This window comes from Mesoplodon densirostris, chromosome 12 (genome assembly GCF_025265405.1).
Source record: "Mesoplodon densirostris isolate mMesDen1 chromosome 12, mMesDen1 primary haplotype, whole genome shotgun sequence".
In the NCBI taxonomy this organism is placed as follows: Eukaryota; Metazoa; Chordata; class Mammalia; order Artiodactyla; family Ziphiidae; genus Mesoplodon; species Mesoplodon densirostris.
In genome coordinates this window covers 31,911,018-31,928,378 of record NC_082672.1, presented here as the reverse complement: position 1 = coordinate 31,928,378, position 17,361 = coordinate 31,911,018, and the positions used below count along the sequence as shown (strand labels likewise).

At 38.0% G+C, this 17,361-nt stretch overlaps 1 protein-coding gene across 2 annotated transcripts; it reads left to right on the top strand.

The window, feature by feature from the left end:
- The first annotated feature begins 3,576 nt into the window (after positions 1–3,576).
- Positions 3,577–15,337, top strand: ARG1 (arginase 1). Of its 2 annotated transcripts, XM_060115024.1 has the most exons (8): positions 3,577–3,633; positions 8,136–8,208; positions 10,600–10,774; positions 12,641–12,800; positions 14,034–14,128; positions 14,463–14,567; positions 14,793–14,929; positions 15,171–15,337. In XM_060115024.1, exons 1-8 carry the CDS (start codon positions 3,577–3,579, stop codon positions 15,335–15,337), a joined length of 969 nt encoding a protein of 322 aa, XP_059971007.1. The 2 variants fall into 2 exon arrangements, with proteins under 2 accessions (XP_059971007.1, XP_059971008.1); XM_060115025.1 differs by lacking the exons at positions 12,641–12,800; positions 14,034–14,128.
- The last annotated feature ends 2,024 nt before the right edge of the window (positions 15,338–17,361 follow it).

Genomic DNA, 17,361 nt, shown 5'->3' with positions numbered 1-17,361 from the left:
GAGATTTAGTCCTTTGGATTTTTTGTACTTTCTAGTTCTTTATAAATGTGCTAAGACTCCTGGGCTTCATTGGAAGACAGTCTTGTTTCTTAGTTGGCTGATGAAAGGACAATGCAGAGATGGGCCACAGTTTGAAGCCTTAGAAAGAGGTAGAGAGTAAGAGCTATATGATTTTTTGGTTTCTCTCATCATGTAACTTATTTATTCATCTTTTCTTTTTATTGCAAAACCATTAGCTGGGGGGCTGTTAAGGGTTGCACTGTGTTCCCCCAAAGATATGGTGAAGTCCTTATCTCCAGTCCCTCAGAATGTGGCCATATTTGGAAACAGGGTCATTGCATACATGTATAACTAGTCAAATGAGGTCATACTGAAGTAGGGTGGGCCCTAATCCAATATGACCTGTGACCTTATAAGAAGATGGCCATGGGAAAACACAGAGACACAGGGAGAAGACCATGTGAAGATGGAGGATTAGGGTGATGCATCTACAAGCCAAGGAATACCAAAGGTCGCTGGAAAACCACCAGAAGCTAGGAAGAGGCAAGAAACGATTCTCCTATCAGTTTCAGGAGGAGCATGGCTCTGTGACGCCTTGATTTCAAACTTCCAGCCTCCAGAATTATGAGATAACAGATTTCTGCTCTTTTAAGTCATCCAGTTTGTGATATTTTGTTATGGCAGCTCTAGGCAACTAATACAAGGGCCTATGTGTCAAACCTCATTCTAGTGGCTTTGGATCAAAGTCAAATAAGATGTGGTCCCATCTTCAGGAAAGTGCTAGATAGGACTTCAGAGAGAGAGAGACAGAGACAGAGACAGAGACAGAGAGAGAGAGTGAAAGATGGAGGGAGAGAAGGAGAGATATTAGATAAGAGGTTTGTATTACGAGGAGAAGGGCTTTAAAAACTTAATATGTACACTCTAAAATAAATGAAAAGATAGAGCTGGAAAAACTGGAGCTCTGATAGGATGATACAGGTAAGATTCCCTCTGTCTTCTTCCTTTAGAAGTCCTGAGATGACAGCTTTGGAGATCAAAAAGATGGTTTATGTTCACAACAAAAAGGAAACAGTAATCACTAGAAGTCAGCATGGGTTTACCCAGAAGAGAGTGTCTCTCAGGGTCAATTCATCACCTTTGACAGGGAAGTCTGACTGGTAAGTGACAAAATGTAGCAGGTAAAGTGTAGCAAGAATTTATTGACATACCTGGCAGTCTTCCTTATGATATCCTTACAGCTAAGATAGAGTGGTTGAGCTGGGAATTGAGGGAACAGCTGTACCTATGGATCCATGACTAATTAATGGAACTATGGCAATCTGGGCTGAGGTTTCCATCAGAATACCAAGGAGCTCTTTCATAGGTGCTGCCCTGTTCAGTATTTTTATCAGTGAATTGGAAAGTCAAGCATTACCAAATTTGTCTTTGATGGGCTAGATGACTCCATCTACACCTGGATGTGTGCACTTGGTTCTGGATGGAATCACATAGTTAAGGAGGCCATAGGGAAGCCAGAAGATGTTTTGAAGGGAATGACCAAGTTGATGACCTGAAGGAGAGTAGCCATCAATGTAATATAAGAAACTGGTGAGGTATTTGGGGATATACAGGCTAAACAATAGAGAATGCAAGAAAGACATGAAGCTGAGGGATAGTGTTTTATTGGATTGAAGGGTTGTAATCACCAGGTCAAGTAACAGGAAGGCAACCTCAGCTTGATATAGAAGGAACTTTCAGATGTTAGAGTAAAAATAATATACCCACAGTGAAACCTGAAAGATATCAAATCTCTATGGACAGAGTAAAAATAATACACCCACAATGAAACCTGAAAGATATCAAATCTCTATGGACTCATCTACAAATTTAGTAAAGATCCTAGCAGGATTTTTTTTAAGGAACCCAACAACTTATTCTGAATATGTAGATAAACAGGCTCATAAATAGCTAAATCAGTTTTGAAAAAGAAGAGCAAAATGTTACTGTTAACTGAAGAATGGTAAGATATACTGTAAAGTCAGGATAATCAAAGAGTGTGGATCTGGTACAGCCACAGGTAAATAAGCCAGTGGATCAGAAGAAAGAGCCCATGTGTCTAGGGGAACTTGGTACACAAGGGAAATACCACTTGAATCCATGAGGCAAAATGGAAGGATGGCTCAGTGGCTGTTGTTGAAGAAACTGATGGACTCTACAAGGGAAAATAGAGCTGAAAAACTTGCACAATGTACAAAGTTGGGTGTAGATGGATTAAAGAACTGAAAGTGAAACATAAACTCTAAAGCAAATAGGAGAAAATACAGAAATATATATTTGTGATTTTGGAGTAGAAAGGACTTTAATGAAACTTCCAAAGTGCAAAGCATAAGGAAAAAATTATTCAACTGTCTATTTAAAAAATAAGAATCTTGAGTGATGACATATAAAATTATCAGGTTACTGACAGATTAGAAAAAAGTTATTTGCAATGTGAAACCATAAGAGGTTAATACTTAGCTATACAAAATACCCCAAGTAAATATCTAGGATATATTGGGTTGGCCAAAAATTTCATTTGGGTTTTTCTATAAGATCTTACACACTGGTCTGACAGGCACACATAGCTGACACTTCATCTGCGTTTAGAATGTAAAGTCCAGTGGTTAGGTGGATCCAGAATGCCTATGACTGTGTCATGACTCTTCCTCTTTGTGACATTTGGCAACCCCTCTGAACTTTAGTTGCTTCATCAATAAAATAACACAAATAATGAGACTGGTCATAATTCACATAAGGATTAAATGAGATAATATAAAACAGAACAGCATCTGGCACATGATAAAAACTCAGTCGTGGCTGTTTTTGCATCTCTATTTCATTTTGATATTATGAGCCCAATAACTGTTACTTTCCCACATATCGTATTTCAAAATTAGTATGGTAACACTTCTGGGTTATTAATCAGGCTTACTTTTTTCTTTAATTAATAATCAGAAAAGGAAGTTATATGCCTTCCCTGAGACTGTGCTCTGGTGGTGTATGAGGTGTGCCTCGTGGATTAACTATTAATCCCAGAGTGAAAACTGAATTCAGCGTTGTAGAGCTGGAAAGGATGTGGGAGACCATCTTGCTAGTCCCAGCCCTTTCGACACAGGAGGATGCAAAGACCTGGAGGAGGTAAGTGCCATGCCTTGAGTTTGCACCACAAGAACCATAGCATTTCTTCTGTGGTTTTGACTAATTATTTATGACTAGAAAAGATAATGACGATTAGGAAATCAAAGTGGTGATTAGGAAAGATTAATGTCACCAGCTGGCTTTGTCAAATGGGTGTGAACTGTTTACATGAATAATCTCACTTAATTAGAGACTTAGACCCGGAGGACTCATAGTTATTCCAAGTATGAACTTGCTGGACTTCCACTTGACTGCTGCTTTGTTTCAGTAGGTGGAGCCACTCTCCCTCATTAGAATAAAGTAAACAGATTTAACTCAATTATAAATACAAAAAAATGTGTGCTCTCCGTCACGGAGAGTTGCACAGAGTGACGACTGGCTCGAGACCTTGGGTGCAGCGGTGAGCAGTGCTGGAGCATGAGTTCCAAGCCAAAATCCATAGGGATCATCGGAGCTCCTTTCTCAAAGGGCCAGGTGAGTAAAAACCCTGGCTTTGAATAACCAGAATTTATGAGAAAGTTTCGAACTTCAAAATTAGTAAGATGTTAATGTCTAGTTAGTTAAATTCCCTGATACAATCTGACCTGAAATCTCTATATTTTAAAGTCCTGTCACCATTTTGCATCATTGTATAATTATGGTCACAAATCCATTTATTCTTATGGCTCCTAATCTCAGCCACAGCTAACTTTATTTAAATCTGCTGAATTTTTCCTCATATTTTTTAAGAGAAAATATTTTTATTTGAATGGTAATAGACTATTTCTGCATTGTAGCTGCTCATTTAGATTTCCGTGCTTTCGTTGCTTTCGGTGTTACTGTGTATATGTAGAAGGAGATAGAATTTTAAAACACATTTGTTTAGTTATGTAATTAACACCTAGAAAAATTTCATAGACGGGCAGCAACCTTTAGAATTTAAAAATGTGGATAACCTAAACATTATTGATTTATCAACTTTGTGAGTGATTTATATTATTTTAGGGCTTTCATGATTCTATAAAAGTACTGATTTCATGGACTAGGTAGAGTCCCTTGTGCACCTCTCTTTGAGGGAGGAAAAAGAAAAACAAAAAAGGAAACCCACCTACAAGTTGACCACATTGAAAGGACTAATGAATTTATCAAACTCCCAGATTCCAAAACATGCCAGCAACACGTAAATATAGTCTTTTTTTTTCTGCACAGGCACACTCATTCTGATAAATCTAATGAGATTACAGATATCTTCGACGCCTGTAAGCATCTGTGCTAAAAGAGAGGGGATGTGGAAGAACAAAAAAACCCAAACAGGATAGGGTGTGAATTGACACCTTCCCAGGCTGATTTTTTGTGGTTGTGGCTGTTTTAAATGGGGTTTCTCAGGTTTCTTAGAACTTTCTCTTTGCCCATCTGAGCAATGTATTTCTTCTCTTAGTTTTGAACTCTTGCTTTGCACTCTGGCTTTTTTATTACAAAACAAATTGGGACAGGTCGGAGGTTAGAGATGCAAGCTGCATTTGGACTGTCAGTCAATACTGCTTCACTTTCCCTGGAAATCTTTCAAAGGTCTCTCCTGAAACACAGGGACATTTTGCTGACAAAGAAGTGTTTCTTTTTTTTTTTTTTTTTTTTTCTTTTTGCGGTATGCGGGCCTCTCACTGTTGTGGCCTCTCCCGTTGCGGAGCACAGGCTCCGGACGCGCAGGCCCAGCGGCCATGGCTCACGGGCCCAGTCGCTCCGCGGCATATGGGATCCTCCCAGACCGGGGCACGAACCCGTATCCCTGCATCGGCAGGCGGACTCTTAACCACTGCGCCACCAGGGAGGCCCAGAAGTGTTTCTTTTAATGCTGGGGGTAATTGCAAAATCCACAATGTGCTCACCTATTCTTGGGACAGGTTCTAACAAAGATAGCACTGAAATAACTGATAAAAAAAGAAGGAACGGGCTTCCCTGGTGGCGCAGTGGTTGAGAGTCTGCCTGCTGATGCAGGGGACACGGGTTCGTGCCCCAGTCTGGGAAGATCCCACATGCCGCGGAGTGGCTGGGCCCATGAGCCATGGCCGCTGAGCCTGCACGTCCGGAGCCTGTGCTCCGCAACGGGAGAGGCCACACGGTGAGAGGCCCGCGTACCGCAAAAAAAAAAAAAAAAAAAAAAAAAAAAAAGGAAGGAAAGAAGAGAGGAGGGAAGAAGGAAGGGAGGAAAAGGCTTGAATATGCTCTGACCCCTGGACCTCAGCAGAAGGCCAAATGCTGATAATAACAGCCACTCTAGGGGATAATATTTTGAAATATAGCCAGATGCATTTTCCATTCTCCATAATTCTTCCTTCCTGCCTTCTACAGCTCTTCCTTATTAAAACATGGCCCCATGAGAATGAAGCTTATTGTCTTGTGATAGTAAGAACTCAGAGAGAGAGATTTTTCTACACTAAGCCATAGCATAGAAGGGAAAAAAATGGCCAACATATAAATTTCTGTCCTCACTTAAAGGAGGTAAAGTTGGATAACTAGGCAAAAGAGAGGATTCAAGGGCTAGAAGGTTGAATCTGAAAAAGGACTCCATTCCCTTGCAGGGCAGTGGTTAAGGGGACGAGGTGGTGGCAAAGAATTAAGTAGGTATTATATTTATTTTACTGTTGAGTTAACTAAGGCTCAGAGAGATTTGAGAATTTGCTCAAGGTCACACAGCTTTGACTGTGTAATTCCAGACAGGACTGTCTGATACCAAAGCCTGTGCTCCTGACCTGCACTGGTGCAAATTTAGATCTACAGCGGACCTTAAGAGTTGCGGTCAGTTAGGGAATGGAGCCCAGCTTCAAAGTCAGTAGAGCTAACAAAGAGCAATGAGAAAAGATCAATCATTAGAAGCAGTTTGAATCAGACAAAAAAAAAAAAAAAAAAAAGCTAAAAAGTGTCACTCTGTGAAATTGATCGACTGTGATATTGTAATAAATATACAGCCAGGCATCCATATCTGCGGGTTCTGTATCTGGAATATCTTTATGTCATTTTATGCAAGGGACTTGAGCATCCGTGCAGGGGGCAGGGGATAGGGGGGAGTAGGGGTGGGGGGATGGGGAGGTCATGGGGTAGGGTGGGTGTCCTGGAACCAATCCTCTACAGACACTGAGGAAGGACTTTCGTATCAGCTAAGGGGTGTATAAGATTTTTTTTTTTTTTATAATTCTTAAAGTTCAGAATGGTGTTATTTTATTATTTTTTAAATTTTTATTGAAATATAGTTGATTTACAATGTTGTGTTAGTTTTGAGGGTACAGCAAAGTGATTCAGTTTTATATATGTACATAAATTTTAAATTCTTTTCTATTATAGGTTATTACAAGATGTTGAGTATAGTTTCCTGTGCTATACAGTAGGTGCTTGTTGGTTATCTATTTTATATAGAGTAGTGTGTATATTTTAATCCTACTTTATCCCCTCCTCCATCTCCCCTTTGGTAAACATAAGTTTGTTTTGTAGGTCTGTGAGTCTATTTCTGTTTTGTAAATAAGTTCATTTGTAAGGGGTGTATGAGATTTGTTCTAAAGTTTGAAAGGGAGAGGGAAAAAGGGCAGGGAGTTTTATCAAATTGACAATTTTTGAGCATCTACTAAGTGTCAGCTCCATACTACAAAATACAGTGCTGGAAGTGTAGAAAAAACTGGACTGAAATCTAATAATGGAGAAAAGACAAAAACAAACACAAAACCAAGGCAAAATTTGAGCCAAGTAGCATGCTGTTGGAGTTTAAAGAAGGAGAAATTGTGTCTACTTGAGAGGGGGTGGGAGTCATACATAAAAGGAGTGGCGTGAAGGAGCAAATATGTCCAGCTGAGCGTGGGACATCCCTGGCTGCCAGGGACAGGAATTTGACAAGGAGGATTTGCCTGGCAGCCAGGGCAAGTCATCCGGTAATTTGAGTTGGGTAGAAATATCTACTTAGTTTGGTGCCACAGCACAATCCTGGGGATAGATCCACCTGTCTTTTGGCACACCTTCTCCCCTGAGAACACAAAGTAACCTGCTGTATTGAAAAGGCTTGTTGGAAATTAGAATCAGAGAGACACATGCAAGAACCGGTTCTTTAGATGGCTAATCTGCCAGGAGGCTGAAGAAGACTTACAGCCGGGAAGAAGCGTGTTAGCTTCCCTGATGTAAAATGAGCAAAGGAAGAATTGTGCCAACTGTGCTTAAGCAGCTCAAAACTTAAAATACCGGGTTAGTTTTGTGGTTTCGGCTCCTGGGTGATGATTTTCCCTGCTGCCTGCTTTCTCCCCAAGAGCCCTAACTTACGACCGTGAGGACCTGCAAGTAGGTCTTTCTCACGCCAGACTCTTTTTTTTTTTTTCCTTATGTTTTTACTCAAGCTGTTCCCCTGCTTTGCAAAGTTTCTCTGTCACCCTATCTATTTTCCTGAACACCTACTCATGTTGCAGGACTCAGCAGAAATATCAGCCTACTCCACGCAGACTTCTCTGACACACTCTGCCCCTGGCAGAGTTAGGATCATCCTGTTTTTGTGGTTATGAATCTTGTATCTGCGTTGAAGCAAGTCTCTACTGTAATTGGGATTGCATATCCAAATCCCCTATTAGCTTGTTAGTTACTCAAAGACGAAAGCCCTCTCCTTTTAATCACTGTATCTCCATCTCTCAGAGTGCTTTTGTACAAAATATGTGTTCATTGTGCTGGTAACACGGTGTGATGGAGAAGAGGAGATGCAAGTTTTGGAATCTAAAGAATGTGGATGTGAACTAAGGCTCTCCCACTTGTTAGGAAAGTTATATAACCTTTCTGATCCTGGATCTTCATATTTGACATAGGGGTAATTCAATCTACCTTGCCACGATGATTAAATGAGATCATGTAAATTCCTGACTCTGTAGGTATTCAAAAATTGATACTCTTCAATTGATTAACGAAAAGGGTTCTTTTGTGGGCATCAGATGGTCATGATAATGTCTGAATTACTCTATTTTTTAATTGCTCAGCCACGAGGAGGGGTGGAAGAAGGCCCTACAGTATTGAGGAAGGCTGGTCTGCTTGAGAAACTTAAAGAACTAGGTAATTTAAAAAAATTAATTAATTACTTTGTATTGAAGTACAGTTAATGTACAATATTATATGTTACATATATGTACAATATAATGCTTCACATTTTTAAAGGTTATACTCCACTTACAGTTATGATAAAATGTTGGCTTATATTTCCTGTGTTGTACAATATATCCTTGTAGCTTATTTTGTACATAATAGTTCGTTACTCTTAATCCCTTACCCTTATATTGCCCTTTTCCACTGGTAACCACTAGTTTGAGCAAGGTAATTTTTAACTTGAAAGATCAGCCTGATTTTCTTCTCACTCTGAAGGAAGGACCAGGCTCCTGCTAAAAGAGGGTGTGTCTGGAGTGACATTTATACCACAGAATTGCAGCATTGGCTATAACCTTAGGAGTACATCCTATAAAAAAAGCAGTGATGGGGAGCATGCTCAGTAAATACTGTTGGATGAATATCCTCACTCAGATATTTTGTCTTTCCAGCCAGACTCTTGTATAAAAGAATGTGTGTGTGCAAGAACTGGGGGTGGGTGGTAGGGGAGTCAGGGGAATTGAAAACGAAAAGCCAAGGGCAGCAGGAAGTACACTACTAGCAAGAGGACCCCTATTTGTGAAAGGAAAGAAAATACGACAGTTATATAATAATAATAATAGTACCTAGTGTTTGCATGGTGTGTATATGTGTGTATGTGTACACATATACATATACATACATATATACGAGCATGCAAATGCAAAGTGATATAATTTTAAAAGTATGGGCAAAAGTAAACGTCATCTTTATATTTAAAACTCTGATGAAGTGTTGGGGAGGATATGGAGCATCTGGAACCCTCGTGTATTTCTGGTGGGAATGCATAATGATACAGCCACTTTGGAAAGCACTTTAGCAGTTTCTTAAATAAACATACATTTACCTCTTGGCCCAGCAAATCTTCTCCTAGATATTTACCCAAGAGAAGTGAAAACATATACTATAAACACTACTACCTGAATGTTTGTAGCAGTGTTATTTATAAAAGCCAAGAAATGGAAACAAAATGCCTATCAACCGGTGAATGGATAAACAAAAAGTGGTACATCCATACTATGGGATAGTACTCAACAATAAAAAGGAACAGACTGCTGACATAGGCAAGAACATGGATGAATGGCAAAGACATCATGCTGAGTGAAAGAGGCCAGACACAAAAGACTACCAACTGTATGATTTGTATGAAATTTTAGAAAAGGCGAAAGCATAGCAAGACAAAGATCAGTAGTTGCCTGAGGGTGGGGCAGGGATTGACCATAAAGGGGCACGAGGGAATTTAGGGGGTGATGAAAATATTCTAAATCGTGATTATGGTGATGGTTGCAAGACTGTAGATATTTCTAAGACTGGTTGACCTGTACATTTAAAGTGAGTGAATTTTAATGAATAACAATTATACCTCATAAAGCCAAAAAAAAAAAAAAAGACCCCAAGAGATAACAGAAGGCTTGGGGAAATGGACTAGACTAGTCCGTCTGTTAACAAGCATAATTTGGTCATATTTTATATCAGGTTGAATCTCTTGAAGGTGTTAGTGAATTATGGATACACACAGACATTTAATGACTACAGCGTACAATGACTGGTTAGTTCAGATCACTGTACTTATATCACATGAAGTTCTGCAAATTGAAGCCTAAACAGGGCCTTTTAGGGAGTGACCTAGGTCCTTAGAAACTTTGGGCTAGCTGCAATTTCTTTATTAAAGAAGTATAATAATAGAGCTTTTATTTCCTGACCTCACAAAAGCTTTAAAGCTCATTGCTAATCATATGTTCTTATTTAATTCAGACAGTACCACTATGAGGCAGGTACGATGGACAGAGCAGGGAGCTGAGCTGCTTCAGCTGGTGACAGATTGGACTGAAACCACGGGCTGTTAATATAGTGTAAGAAAATTTAGAAAATATTGGTGTATTTTCTTCTGGGCATAAATATATATGTATACATATTCTTTTAAAAACAATTTCTTCATTACATATACAAAACACGTTTATTGTAGAAAAGTAGACAGCACATAAACAGAGACAGAGACCAAGACAGTGATGCCACCCATTAAGCTCAAACCAGCTTATCACTGTTACACTTTCGTGTCTAGCCTAACTGGCTCGATTCAAGAAGTATCGATATTTGCAGAGAACCCAGGATACAGCAGGCACGGGTGTACAGCAAAGGTGGGATGATGCTGTCAGGCAACAGTGGACAAGGTTTTTACCTTCACAAGTTTTTACAGCCATTCCGGACTTTTTTTTTTTTTTTTTTTGCAAATACACCTATTTGGTAAAATTGGAATCATCCTACAGGCTGTTTTGTAATCTCTTTTTTTACTTAGTAACCTGAAACTTTTAATTTTAATTATAGAGTGTGATGTGAAAGATTATGGGGCCCTGACCTTTGCTGATGTCCCTAATGACAGTCCCTTTCAAATCGTGAAGAATCCAAGGTCTGTGGGAAAAGCAACTGAACAGCTGGCTGATGTGGTGGCAGAAATCAAGAGGAACGGAAGGACCAGTCTTGTACTGGGCGGAGACCACAGGTCTTTTTTAATGATTATCTCTATGGAAGTCAGGCACAAATACTGTAAAGGAAGTATCACCAAAACCATGAGAAGAGATAAAATAAGGAAGGGAGAGCATTGATCAATATTTTATACCAAATTTTCTGTCTTTTTTCTTTTAATTTTATTGGTTACTACTTTATTTTGGAGACATAAATTTAGCTCTGGTTGAAGGCTTGCATTATCTTTATAACAGCAGAAAATACATGACATATGAATGGATTTAGGCAAAATATTCAGGCTTACATTTCTAAATAAATGAGCACTGAGGAAATTCATAGTCAGCTTATTGTACTTGATTACTGATAATAGAAACAACTCATTTAGGTCAACAACTAAAGCATGTGTTTCCCATTATAAAAGTTAATAATTGTAAAAATTTTGAAATACACACACATATATAAAAGGGAAAAAACAATGGCAGTTGTAATTCTCTAACAACCGTTTCTACTGGAATTTTGAAAATCTGGCATACTTCCTTTCTGCCATAATTTTTTCCTTGTGTATGATTTTAACAATTGTGTATTATCCTGTTTTGTTCTTAATCTACACTACAAATTTCCTTATGTTACTTCATGATATATACAAGCATAATTGTTTATTGTTGCTTAATTTTTCATCAAGGTATGATATCACTATATATATCCATATTTTCAGATATTCAGGTTATTTTCAAATTTTCACCATTATAAATAGTGTGGCAAAGATAATTTTTGCGTGCACATCTTTCCATGTTTACTCTCAAGGTCCCACGATATGTTATCAGAAGAAGTATAATTAGATAAAAAGTACAAACATTACAATAGCTCTTGATGCAAGAGTCAGTTACTTCATCCTCCTCCGTTTTCTCCCCTAAAGCCAAAGTGTTACCAGGGCTTCTGTGACAAAACTGCCATTGAGAAACTGGAGCTCACTTTCTTTTTTAAGTGGAAAAATTTGTAAGTGGAAATTTTAAGAGTGGCAAATGGCCAAAGGAAAAGAAACCTGTAGGAAAAGACAAACATCAAGCTGAATCATCAATACCTGAACATCAAGAAACGACTGCTTCCACTTTGAGAATCTGAAAGTTCACGATTCTCTGGAGGATTCCTGAACATTCACAAGAGGGAGAATGCAAGCACTGCATGGCAAATCCTGATCTTTTAACTTTTGTGTAAGATATTACTTAGCATTTTCATTCCGGCAAGTTTTCTGGAGCTTGGAATATTTGAGATGAACTTTGAGGTTTCTGGATCTGGCTAAAAGGGGGTCCTTAAATATATAGCAGGAGACTAGAAATTTCCAGCAGAGGATCTGAGTGAGTGAGCTCCCAGGATACACTGGCTGAAGTGGATGTAAGGACTTCTGAGTGGTGCTCCCCTATTGTAAAAGAATTGGATTTTAAGAAAAATGGAAGGACTCTTATGACTCCAAGTCATAATTCACTTCGGAGAATTAATATTTACCAAGAGAGATGAGAGTACAGAAAATGAGCCTGATTTAACCCTGAGAGTTGAGTGGTGTCTCATGCTAAAAAATTTCTTGTGTGGCTACTGTCTTTTCACACAGTTAATTTTTAGTTAAACTATAATTTGCAATTTTATTAGAAGGTGGTTTTGAAAAAAAATTACAAATTTATTAGTAATGCCATTGAAGTGAATAAATATAACTTGTTAGTAAATATTAAGTATAAGCTATACTTTCTCTACTGTTGTAATTGTTTAATTGGCATCTCGTTTAAAACCTCTCAGAAATATTAGCCACTTTGACTTAAAGGAAAATCAGGTGAGGATATTGCATTTATGATATGATGTATGTAATAATACTGCAAGCCTGATGTCCATACAAACTTCTTTTCCTCTAAAGTTTGGCAATTGGCAGCATCTCTGGCCATGCCAGGGTCCACCCAGATCTCTGTGTCATTTGGGTGGATGCTCACACCGACATCAACACTCCACTGACAACCACAACAGGGAACTTACATGGACAACCTGTATCTTTCCTCCTGAAGGAACTAAAGGGAAAGGTAAACAGCTGGTTGGTATTTTGTTACAAAAGAATTATCTTTAGCAGAAGTTCAGGAGGCGGAAGGGAAGTAAGAACCCCTGTGCCATCTTCTTGATTAATTTCTCAAACCCTTTTCTGGGCAGCCAATAAGCAATGGGTGGGCGGATAGAGGTGGTGAGGCTCTGTACCTCTACCTTATTTGATAGTTTGCAAACTGACTTCATATGTAGCTTCCCTTTTGATTCTTAAACTACCCTTTTTAGTAGGTGGGGCAGAGAGGAATCCTCTATAAGAAAGTTAACAGAGGTTCAGAGGTAAACAGACATACCAAATGTGCAGCAAGGACCAGAACTGGTCTCCTGGCACCTCCTCCTTCTACTACAAACCCCATAGCCAGCCTCTCATTCTTACCAAGTGTCCCCTCCACATCATAGGGCCTTTTCAAACATGGAGTTTTAAAATGAGGATTATGGTGGTTTATTATTTAACATCTTTACTATGAGAAACATATATCTAAACCACAAGAGGAAGAACTACCTCCTCCTTAGAAACTTCTTTTCTAAAAGACATTAAGATGAAATTCCAGAATAAGATTTAACATTGTGGTTCATAATTTTATTGATATGCTGTAGCATATCAATAAAACAATTTTTATTGATTCAACCGTAGCAAATTGGCCGTTGTGATGATAGTTGGGGATCAAAACCTCCTTAACGTTAAATGTCGGCAACAATGTTTTCTGAACAGATGACCAAAGTGATAGGCTTGCAAAATGCGTAGCTAGCTCATGGGAACAGCCAAGCTTGGCTCCAGGACATCTGAAGATATGGTCAAACCAAAGGTCTGATCGAAAATTTCCCTTAGCCACTCTCAACCACCCTCTGGATTAAGTCTTTACTGAGAAAGAGAAGAAAAGAAGGAAGCTATGAAAGTAATGGAAGCACACTGATTTCTTTACAGAAGAGTTCCAGGAAAGCAGGGCGGAGTGGAAATGGGGCGCAGGGCAGGTAAACGCTGACAAGTGATTCAGGTTAGGTGTGGGCCACAGGGTGAAGCTGGGTAAGGCCAAAGCAAACAAGGGTAGCACAGGCGGGCAGGCACTTCATTCTTAATTTTGTATTATATTTTAATGATTTCCCTGGGATTTATGTTCTAAACAAGATACATGCAATCTACCAAGTGTCCTTAACTTTCAATGTAAGATTTGCTCAAGAGAAGCATATATAACCCAATGGAACCATTGCAATTCTAGATTCCCGATGTCCCAGGTTTCTCCTGGGTGACTCCCTGCCTATCTGCCAAAGATATTGTGTATATCGGCCTGAGAGACGTGGACCCTGGGGAACAGTAAGTTTATTCCTTGATGTGACTTATCTTCCTTTCTGTCCTTTCTCTTGCTAGGCGTGCTGGTGGAGCTGACGAGAAAAAATTATTTTCAGCACCAAGTCTATATATCTATATCTACACATATTTATATGTATACATGTACATACATATATGTGTATGTATTCAGGTGATTTTTACCTTGACTTGCTATTTAGAAATATATTGATATATACATAGTTCACCAAACTTAAATATTTTTTTAATCTCACCACACCGATCTTTTCTTTAAAAGGAAACAAGAGGGCATAGGGTCAGCCTCCTTATAAATTGTAGATTAATATATCCTCTTTCATAGCTACATTTTGAAAATTCTGGGAATTAAATACTTTTCAATGACTGAAGTGGATAAACTGGGAATTGGCAAGGTGATGGAAGAAGCATTCAGCTATCTACTAGGAAGGTATGATACTTTGTGTGTATGTGTGTGTCTATGTGTGTAACATAAATATTATGAAAAGGACTTGCTACTGACACTGGTCAATGTAACTTATTAATAAAGCCAGTAAGTACAATCATGGAACTTCACTGGGTTGTTACTTTTTATAAAGCAAAGTAAGAACTGTATTTTTCTACAAAATATTAAACCACCAACTTTAAACTGAATTCCTTTCGCACCTCTTAAAAGAAAGAAAAGGCCAATTCATTTGAGCTTTGATGTTGATGGACTGGACCCATCTTTCACACCAGCTACTGGCACACCAGTCCAGGGAGGTCTGTCTTACAGAGAAGGTCTCTACATCACAGAAGAAATTTACAAAACAGGTATGTAAAAATCGGAGTGAATAAAGAAGGAAGTGTACACCCGGCCAATATATATTGATACCTCCCAAATCTGAAAATCGAGCCTCAACAGACTTCCTAAATGTCCACTGCATGATGCAATGACTGAAATGTTTTCAGTTGTTACACCTTTCTATTCCCAGATAATATTTCAAGTCAGTCTGTACTAAATTTAAAATGTCAACTATTTAATAAATTACATTATTTCCATTTGTTGTTGTAGGTCTACTGTCAGGATTAGATATAATGGAAGTGAATCCATCTCTGGGGAAGACACCAGAAGAAGTAACTCGGACAGTGAACACAGCAGTAGCAATAACCTTGGCTTGTTTTGGAGTTGCTCGGGAGGGTAACCATAAGCCTATTGATTACCTTAACCCGCCTAAGTAAACATGGAAACATCATATAAAAATCTCACAGTTAATGACATAATTAGCAAATCGACTAGATTAGTTAAACTCCTAGTTATCCTCCCAAAGGTTTGGTCTTTCAGAAAAATGTTTTGCCTTGGTAAAGTTAGTATAATTAGTATAAACTGTATCAATTCCCTCTGGGTATGAAATTCAAGATATGGAAATGCTAACTTTTGTGAAATTAAAAAGCTTACATTCCCATTTTGGCAAAAGCCTTATCGTTAGAGAAATACACATTCATTTCCAAATAAAAATGTGCTGGCATTAAAAATAAACACCTATATCAGCCCCCGCACATAGAGTGGAACTCTTGATTTCAGGAGATAAAGCTACCCAACCTGAAAAGGGACCATATTTCCATGTTGTTGAAAGCTGTAATCCCTAGAAATTTCTTTTATCTTTATTCTTTGTAAGATTCTGTCACTGCTACACAGGTTTCTAAATACATGCAAAACACACACACACACAGACATAGATACACACACATCCTGCTTAAGACTACTACAAATATTAAAAAGCCACAGTGAAATCATTAGCCCCAAAACACTGTAAGAGCTTGGTGAAGTTATTTAAACTCTCTGGCTCTGGTTCCTTCATCTATAAAATGAGCAATCATAAGGCTTGGGCAATCTCCAACTTCATTATTGTTAGATGACCATGTTTTACTTTTTTTAAGTCTCAAACATGATATTGGTTGATATTTTAAGTATGACTGCTATTCTGATGATAGTCTTTTGGGAAAGAGGAAAGAAATCAAACTGTTTTATTTTTAAGATATGCTAATTCAGATCTGAATTTCACCTAAAATTATTTGTGGCTTCCAAATGCCCCCACCTTTCACTCATTGCAATTACAGTGTGTCTCATTTGTTGAACTCCTAAACATCCTAAAAACTCAGCTCGGCTGTTATATAGTGAAGGAAGTGGAAAAATAAATTAGAATAAACTATAATCAAAACAAGGGAAGCAAACTCTTCCCCTTTCCTCTAACTTACATAGAACTCAAAGTGGACTGTAATGAAGCAGGCTCTGTTAAAGAATTTTTACTGTCGTTCTTGTTATAATTGCTTTATGTGTTAAAAAGCCTCTACCATCTGATTTTTTGCCTGCAACCCAGAATTTTAAACCTGTTGACACTATGGACTTTGTAGAATAAATATTTTACTGAATGACTTTTAGGTAAGAGCAATTATAATGGATCTTACTCTACAGAACATCATCCAATACAGCAGCCACAGGCGGCTAAATTAATTAAAGCTTAATAAAATAACAAATTCAGTTCCACATTTCAAGTGCTCAACAGGCACATGGAGCTACTAACTACTGTACTGTGCAGCACAGATATAGACTATTTCTACCATTGCAGAAATGCCTAGTGAACACAGCCACTCCAAAGTTACTATTAGTTTTCAAAAAGAAGAATTTTAGGATGTAATGGAAATAAATATTTTTTCCTCAGCTGCATTCTAAACACATAAAGCTTCTGTCTTCTATTAATGCCACTGATTAATAATAATAATCTCTTAAAAGCCTATTTGGGGAAAATCATATTCCCATTTTTTTAAGCTAGAGAGGAAAAATTGAATTTTTAATAAAATTAATTGGAATGTGTATGTCCTTAAGAAAGTGATACTGATTTTCATTTCCCTTTATTATGGTTGTATAATACCAGTGTTACAATTATTCCCATTCTAGGATCTCAAAGCAATATAGTCCTTGAGGCAGCAAAAATATATTGAGACTAGGTTAAGAGTTATACTTGAAATCATTTCTACCATAAAATTTCTGGAGAATTTTAAGAATATTATTAGCTTAGAAAAATTGCTTATACCATTATATAAATTTTAAACTGTCCTTGCAAGACAAATAAACATTTAGTGATTATGATAATATGAAACATGAAGAAGATGAAGGTCTAGGAGGAATGTATTTGGAAATAAAAATTTGAAGTACAGTTGGTTAAACTTCACTAATTCTTTTTTAAAAAAGATGTACCTCTTAA

Excerpts from the sequence above, each read along its gene's own strand:
- ARG1 (XM_060115024.1), top strand. The coding sequence starts at position 3,577 with ATGAGTTCCAAGCCAAAATCCATAGGGATCATCGGAGCTCCTTTCTCA. Across the intron at positions 8,209-10,599 it reads TGAGAAACTTAAAGAACTAG|AGTGTGATGTGAAAGATTAT; the intron begins GTAATTTAAAAA and ends TTTTAATTATAG. Across the intron at positions 14,930-15,170 it reads AGAAGAAATTTACAAAACAG|GTCTACTGTCAGGATTAGAT; the intron begins GTATGTAAAAAT and ends TTGTTGTTGTAG.